Below are 8,236 nucleotides of genomic sequence, written 5' to 3'. Positions count from 1 at the left end.
CTGTTGAATGAATGATTTTACTTCAGTGTGCCTAGATTCTCCTCTGTGCTCCCAAGTGTGACACCAAGGGTACCTACTCTCTCTCAAACCTTAATCACAACTATCTGTATTTGGATTTTAAGTCTTATCTCTAATTACTGAATGCAATTAAACCCATATTAAATGGATATCTGGCATCACACTGCCAATCCTTGGCCCGCCTCAGTAATTTTAGGCTTTCCAAAGTCAATCTAACATCTTGATCAATCACATCTGTACTGCTCTACTTCTGAAAGTAGAGGGTGTGCTGGTCTGAAGTGGATTCTTAGTTTCTTTCAACCAGGGAGAGACAGGTTTCAAAACCTGGGCCCTAGGGGCCACCACCATCAAATTCCCCCATTTGTAAAACATCTTTCCTATCTTTCTCCCACCTCCTTACTCCCTTGCTTTCTGGAGCTCTATTCCTAACCCCAGCCCTCCTTTCTGCTATAAGGTTGTTGGGGAGTATGATTTTAGAACCCATTCTCACTGTACCTCCTCTCCTCTCTCTAGCCCTTTAGCCATATATGTCTAAATCTTGGGGCTTGGGTTTCCACAGCCAGGACCTGTCTTCCCAGAAGGAATGGGAACAGCTGCTCACCCATCCCTTGAGACAGAGAAGAGACTGCTTTTGCAGTAATGAACTGCCAAAGGGTGTGTGGGAGGTGAGGGATGGAGGGGGCTGGGGAGCAAAACTCTCCTCTTCGCACTCTTTTATTGTGAGGAAAGAGCCCTATGACTTTGGTAACATGAGTGTTAAGAGGGCTAAACTCTGCCTGGTACCACTAAAAACAGCCCCAGCACCATTTGTAACGACAGGATTTTAAAATGGCTTTAAAAAATTAAAAGTAAAAACACATAATTTGGTCAGGTCACCACAATACCAATTAAAGTCTAAAGAAGAATAACATTTAGCAGGTTCATTTACTAGCACAGTGCCCAGCACTAATACACTGTGCAAGACAATCGTCATTAGGCATTAGATGGACAAAGCGCAGATTTGATAGGATGGCAATAGCAACCTCTGCTCTGGTGTGCAGCCCTCCTGTGGTTGGACGCCCGTTCAACAGCCAATATTTTGTTGATTAGAGGAGTGATACCGGAAAGTTCAGATTTCACAGACGTCGCTGTCAACTTCCTCAAGGAAGAGAGAGGAAGGTACCGCTCTAAGGCAGCAATTCACAGAGCCCTGAGACCTAGCCACTGAACGGTGGCGACACTAGCATGTGGTCATCTCAAGAAGAGTGTCCACCTCTGCGCTCGTGTCCACACTGCGCATCGGTGGAAGCCCTCTCCAGACTGTGCCCAGAGCCAGAGGTACCCTTCCCCCGGCAGCAGCTGGCACCCAGCAGATCCCCAGGTGACTGCCGGAGAGCGGGGAAGAACCAGTGTGCCGAGGCCGCACAAAGCCCACAGGCGGCGTTGTCATGCTTTCCCCGAAGGTCGCCTAGACAACCCAGCCCAGCCCCACCCACAGTGTCTGGCAGTCTAGACCAGTCAGGGGCAGGCGGAAGATGGAAGAGCCTCCAGAAGAGGCTCTGGCAGAACCCTTGGGACCTGAAAACACAGCCAAGTCCCCAGATAACAACCACACAGATCGCCAGGAAGACAACTGGCAGAACCTGGACAAAGAGGAGGCAGATAACCAGACTGATGACAGAGCAGCTAACCAGGCTGACCCCGATGTATTTGGCCAACCCAACCACAAAGTACCTGAACAGATTGAGCACAGAACATCTGATGCGGCTGACCCCAGAGCATCGAACCATGATAATGTTGCTGATGACAGAGCAGCTGATCAGGTTGACCAAAGAAAATCTAAACAGATGGACGGCAAAGCATCTGACCAAACTGATCATGTAGAGTCTGAACAGTCTGATAGCCAGATGACTGTACTGCATGAACAAAGAACTTCTGAGCATACTGAACGCAGATTGTCCAGCCAGGCTGGAAGAAGAGCTTCTATACAGACCAATGGTAAATTGCCTATCCCATATGAACAAAGAGCCTCTGAACAGATGAACCACAGACTGCCTGGTGAGGCTGACCGAAGAATTCCTCAACATATTGACAGCAGATTGTCCGGCCTGGTTCAACAAAAAGCTTTTAAGCATGTTGACCGTAGATCGTCTGACCCAGTTGGGTACAAAACATCTGTAAAGACTTACCACAAAGTGCATGACCAAGTTACTGACCAAGTTACTGACCAAGTTACTGACCAAGTTACTGAACAAGCTGAAAACCAGGCTGATGACCAAGCTGAGAGCAGTTCTCATCACCTTGTAGTTGACAAACCTGACTATAGTGAATCTGACCAGGCTGACCACTTAATGAACAAAGAAGGTGATGACACAGAAAAGAACCAGTTTGACTATGAAGAAAGTGACCAGTATGATGATAAACTATTTACCAGCAAGAAAGACGAAGATGTTGACTTCAGAATACAACCCTGCAAATTTGAGGTTAGCCAAACAGACCTCAATAATTCCAAAGTTTCATCTGAATCTGACGCTGACAGTGGAAACTTTCCTCCAGCATCGAACTCATTTGCTACCGCATACATCAGTAATTTCCAAGGAAACGACCAAATCTTTTCCCAAAGATTCCCCTCCATATCAACCAAATTGGACTATCTCATCAGTCAAGAAAAAAGTCAAGTCACAGAAACCAAGCCTGTAGGTTAAAAGGGCATTTGATACCTACATGGGAGGTTGGAGGTCAAGCCGGGGCCTATGGTATTGGTTTGGTGGTGGGAGTGGGAAGTAAGCACTGGTTGGATCAAGGATGAGGAATATACCCACATGTTGTGATATGTGTGACCCATAAAATTTAGGAAGGGCAGAAGAAAGGTGAGAAATAAAGAGATATGTTGCTTTCTCTACTACTCTACGGCTACTCAGGAAGAATCAATGAACCAGCATTCAGGAGGCCAGGGTTTCAAGCCCTGATCTGGCTGCTAACTCTAGGCCCCGAGTCATTTACCCTCTCTGGGCTTCTACCAAGGAAAAGGAATTTGAAGTCAACTGGAGATCCCTGTGAAAGGAAAAGTATTTTAAGTAGATGAAAGAAGCCTAAGTTACCTCCCAGAACTTGAGGTGCATTATATTACCTGGAGGATCAACCAGTTCTCTCATAATTGTCTTTTCTCCAACTCGTGGTGTTCAGATCCCATCAACACCAGATTCTACTGATAATAGCAAAAATAAGAACAAAACTTTCTGAGGCTTTTTTATTTATTAAAGACTCTTTGGGGGCATATTTCCATTTCAGGATATTTCAGAATACCGGGAAAGGAGTAGTTCCTATTTACACAACAAAACTCAGAGGAGGCGATTCCCTTCTATTATATATCAAGATCCTTATCAAATTTCACTACAATACATGGAGAAACACCGTATTCTGCAAATATTCCAGGTAAACATCTCTTCCCTTTGTTTAATTTAGAGTTTTTTGGTAATTATAATGTAAAAGACAAACTTTGATGTGGCTTTCAAGAGGTACAACGAAGGGCCTTTACTATAAGAGATATAATCTCATTGAGAAGTCAGTAAGTGCATTAAGATGTATTAACCAAAAGTAGTAAATGATAAACACCAAATAAGTGATAGTTACCATGATATGAAGCCACTTAGAAGGATCAGGTAGGTTGATTGACAGGGAAAAACTTGGCCAAGGGTTAAAGTTTGAGCCAGACTAAGAAGGGCAAAAAATTGGCAATTGAAAAAGAGAGAAAAATGCTTTCCAGTCAGAATATAATACTTTCTAAAGATAATCAAACTTTGACCATTTAAGAAACTACATTCTTTGTGGGGAAAGAGTAGTAAAGTGTTGCTTCTAATTCTTGAAATTCCAAATCTTATTGACCTCAGGATATGGGGCTGGAAACTTCTTTAAAGTATAATATCCTTGGCCAATATAGAATTATAAGAAATTACTACATTTATAAAATGTTTGTTGTTTGGTGTTCCTGACATGTTTATTTTTATGTTAATATTATTATCCAGTAAGGTACATATGTGTATATAATACATGAGTACATAAAGTAACTTTGTAGTTAGAATGGTGTGAAATAAGTATGGCCCACCTCAAATGAAAACATTCAAAATGGAAAAGTGTAAATTTAAAGAAGTAGGGTATAGTAGAAAGAGTACAAACTTTGCAAATTTAGCCCAAAGCTCCAACCTAACTTTGTCACTTTTCATCTTCATTATTTGGGGTAAATTACATAACTTCTGTGAATCTCAGTTTCTTCATATAAAATAGGGATAAGTGATATTTACTTCATTAACTCTGCTCTATGACTTTTCTTTCTTAAAATGTCCCATTGTGGGAGAGCACTAATGGCTGGGTTTTCTGGCTTGCATCAAAGAGCAACTAATTAAATTGAAGGATGAAAGCTGTTGAAAAAAGTAGAATTCTAATCATTCTATAAATAAATGTTTTCATCTGTCAAGGAAAAACAATGCTTATGCATTCAATGTTGTTATAAGAAAAATTAATTATCAAATAATGTATTCAGTAGAAACATATATGAAATACTAATTGGTCGGGGACATTAAACAGACCTTGAATATTTTACAACTAAAATTTGCCCTATTGCTATTCTTTGTAAGTGAGAATTCTACTTCTCTTGTTATAATTTTGGAGGTTATTCAACAACAAAAAGATATATTAGTAAATCTCTGAAGTTTTATATATGCTTTCTCATTTATTATGACAAACAATAAATATCACAATAATTTTCACCTTTCAGAATCAAGTGCCTCAGAAAGAAATTCTATATAAAATCATATAGCCTTTTAAAATTTTCACTCAAAATTCTTTTCTCTGACTGTTCTTCAAAGCATATAACATTAATTTCTCAGTATAGTAAAATGACAATTCTCAAAATAGAAATGTCCCCCAAATTTTCTCACTACTTCTTTGATCTTAGAAACTAAAAGAGTTCCATTGCTACTTATTACTAAATTTTTATTCCTCCAAATTTTACCTTACTTTGCCTAATTTTATCAGTAGTTAGAAAGTTATTTGACATTTTGTAGAGGTAAATGAATCTTTTTAAAATGCTGTGGTACATGGTAGGTTAGTGCAAAAGATTGCTTCGGATATAACTCCAGATAAAACTGACCTCATAACTTCAGCTCAGAACCGTAACGCGATACCTTATGATCTTTCTCAGCAGATCACTGAAAACTTAGTCTATGAAAGGCCAGAGGACCCCCTGAGTTTTATGCTGTACCAGGTATGGAATAGGAGAAAAAGAACAACCTTTTTATTGTTTATTGTAAATATAGCACACATACAACTGTATAAAACAAAACACATACAACTCAGTGAATTATCATGAAGTGAGCAAACCCGTACCTACCATTTAGGTTTAAGAAACTAAAACATTGGCAGCAACCCAGAAGGCCCCCTTCCTTTCCCTCAGCTGTTACTCCCCACAAAGGGAGTATTATTCTGACACTTATGATAATGACTTTCTCACTTCTCTTTATCATTTTACACTAAACATGAATCATGAAACACTTTTGTTTAGAGTTGTCAGCTTTTACAACTTCATATAAAGGGAGCCATGTAGTAATTATTCATTTGTATCTGGTTTCTTTTGCTCAAAAGTATGACTGTGAAATTAATCCATGCTGTTGTTGTGTGGCTGTAGTTTGTTTTCAGTGCTGTATGGTATCCATTATATGAAATGCCACAATTTACCCATTCTGGGTGGATATGGATATTCAAGTTGTTTCTGGCTTGTAACTATTGCAAAAAATTTTCCTATGAGACTCCGTGCATGTCTCTTGTGCACGTATACACATATTTCTCTTGAGACATACCCAGATGGAAATTACTGGATCACAAAGTGTGTGTTTGCTCAGCTCTAGTAGATTATTTCAAACAATTTTCCAAAGTGATTGTACAAATATACACTCCCGACAGCAGTGTGTATCAGAGTTCCAGCTGTTTCACATCTTTACCACTTATATCCAGCACTTAGTATTGTCAGTCTTATTAGCATCAGCCATTTTGATAAGTGGTCAGTAATAAATCATTGCAGTTTCAATTTGCTTTTTCTGATTACTAAAGCAGTTGCATATCTTTTCTATTTATTTATTGGTCATTTGGAAATGCTTCTTTTTCTATTGTATTACTTGTCTTTTTTTTTTCCATTCACTTGTGACAATTTTCTATATATGCGGATTGTGAGCTCTTTGTTGATTGTGTTTGTTACAGGTATCTTATCCTACTTTGTGCTTTCCCTTTTTATCCCTTAAAGTTATCCATTTTTTTAATCTTTAAAAAAATTATTTATTTATTTGTTTGTTTGTTTGTTTATTTTACGGTTACATTGGTTAACGAAATCCAAGTTTCAGCTATACACTTTAACGGTCACGCATATATGTATTTACACTGTGTATTCACCTCCCATAGTTAGATTTCTTTCTGTTACACATATTTGACACCCTTTACCCCGTCTACCTCTACCCTTCCCCCACCCCTTACCCTCTGGTAACCACTAGTCTACAGTTTATGCCCATGAGTCTGTTTGTTTGTCCCATTCATTTGTTGCTTTTAGGTTTATATCCCACATATAAGTGATATCATGTGATTTTCAACTTGTTCTGTCTGGCTTATTTCACTCAGCATGATTATCTTGAGGTCCATCCATGTTGTTAAAAATGGAAGTATTTCATCACTTCTTATGGCTGAATAATATTCCATTGTATATATGTACCACTGCTTCTTTAGCCAATCATCTATTGCAGGACACTTTGGTTGCTTCCATGTCCTGGCCACCATGAATAATGTTGCTATGAACATTGATGTGCAAATATCTTTTTGGATATGGGTTTTCAAGTCTTTGGGGTAAATACCCAGTAGAGGGATTGCTGGATCATATGGTAGATCAATTCTTAGTTTTCTGAGGAACCTCTATGCTGTTTTCCATAGTGGCTGTACCAATATGCAGTCCCACCAGCAGTATATTAGGGTTCTTTTTTTCTCTGCATCCTCTCTAGCATTTGCTATTACTTGTTCTGTTGATTATAGCTATTCTAACAGGTGTGAGATGGTATCTTATTGTGGTTTTGATTTGCATTTCTCTAATAGCTAGCAATGTTGAGCATTTTTTCAAATATTTTTTGGTCATTTGTATATCCTCTATGTAGAAGTATCTGTTCAGGTCCTCTGCCCATGTTTTGATTGGATAATTTGGCTTTTTGTTATTATTGAGTTGTATGAGTTCTTTGTATATTTTGGATATTGGGCCCTTATCGGAGGCATTGCTTGCAAATATATTTTCCCATTCTGATGGTTGTCTCTTTGCCTTGTTGACGGTTTCTTTTGCTGAGCAGAAGCTTTTTAGTTTGATATAGTCCCATTCATTTATTTTAGCTTCTACTTCCCTTGCTTTTGAGATCAAATTCTTAAATCCTCTTTAAGCCCAAAGTCCTGGAGTTTAGTTCTTATGTTTTCTTCTATGCATTTTATTGTTTCAGGTCTTACATTTAAATCCTTAAATTCGAGTTATCTTTTGATAAACAGAAATTCTTAATTTTGATATACTCAAATTTAACAATCTTTTTATTTATGATTAGTACTTCTGGTGTCCTGTTTTAGAAGTCTCTCTTTAGCCCAAGCTCATGACCATAGTCCTCTATATTATCTTGTAGTTTGCTTTTGGGTTTCTTTTTGTGGGGTAGGGTGTTAAGTTTTGTTTGTTGTTTGCCTTTTACATTTATATCCAATCAATCTGGAATTGATTTTGTGTAGGGTGCAAGGTAGTGTAAAGTTTCATTTTTTTTTTCAAGCGGACATTCAACTGATCAAGCACCTTTTATTTAGAAAAAGAAAGACGATGCTTTCCACACTGCTCTTAATTTGACTCCTATGGTATATTTGTCTATCTTTGCTCTGGTACGAGACTGTCTTAATTGGTATGCCTTACAATAAGAATAAATCTTCTCATATCCTATTCTTCTTTAAAAAAATATCTTTGATGTTCTTAGGCCTGTACATTTTCATGTCCATATTTAGAATAATTTGTCAAGTTATAGAAATGAAAGAACAGGAAAAACTCCAGAAAAATAATTAAACAATATGGAGACAAGAAATCTACCAGATAAGAGTTAAAAACAATAGTTGTAAGGATGCTCAATGAATTTGGTATAAGAATACATGAACTCAGTGAAAACTTCAACAAGGACAGGTAAAACATTAT

The 8,236-nt window shown here is 38.2% G+C and overlaps 1 protein-coding gene across 1 annotated transcript in view; it reads left to right on the top strand.

The window, feature by feature from the left end:
- The first annotated feature begins 1,532 nt into the window (after positions 1-1,532).
- Positions 1,533-8,236, top strand: part of CUNH3orf30 (chromosome unknown C3orf30 homolog) — a 24,718-nt gene continuing 18,014 nt past the window's right edge. Inside the window, exons 1-3 of the mRNA XM_011355397.1 lie at positions 1,533-2,693; positions 3,289-3,432; positions 5,198-5,260. Coding sequence (XP_011353699.1) covers positions 1,533-2,693; positions 3,289-3,432; positions 5,198-5,260 — 1,368 coding nt within the window. The remainder of the gene's footprint in view (positions 2,694-3,288; positions 3,433-5,197; positions 5,261-8,236) is intronic.

The sequence above is a fragment of the Pteropus vampyrus genome, unplaced genomic scaffold (assembly GCF_000151845.1).
Source record: "Pteropus vampyrus isolate Shadow unplaced genomic scaffold, Pvam_2.0 Scaffold1, whole genome shotgun sequence".
Taxonomy (NCBI): Eukaryota; Metazoa; Chordata; class Mammalia; order Chiroptera; family Pteropodidae; genus Pteropus; species Pteropus vampyrus.
The sequence above is the reverse complement of the archived record's forward strand: the minus strand, read 5'-3'. Positions and strand labels throughout refer to the sequence as shown.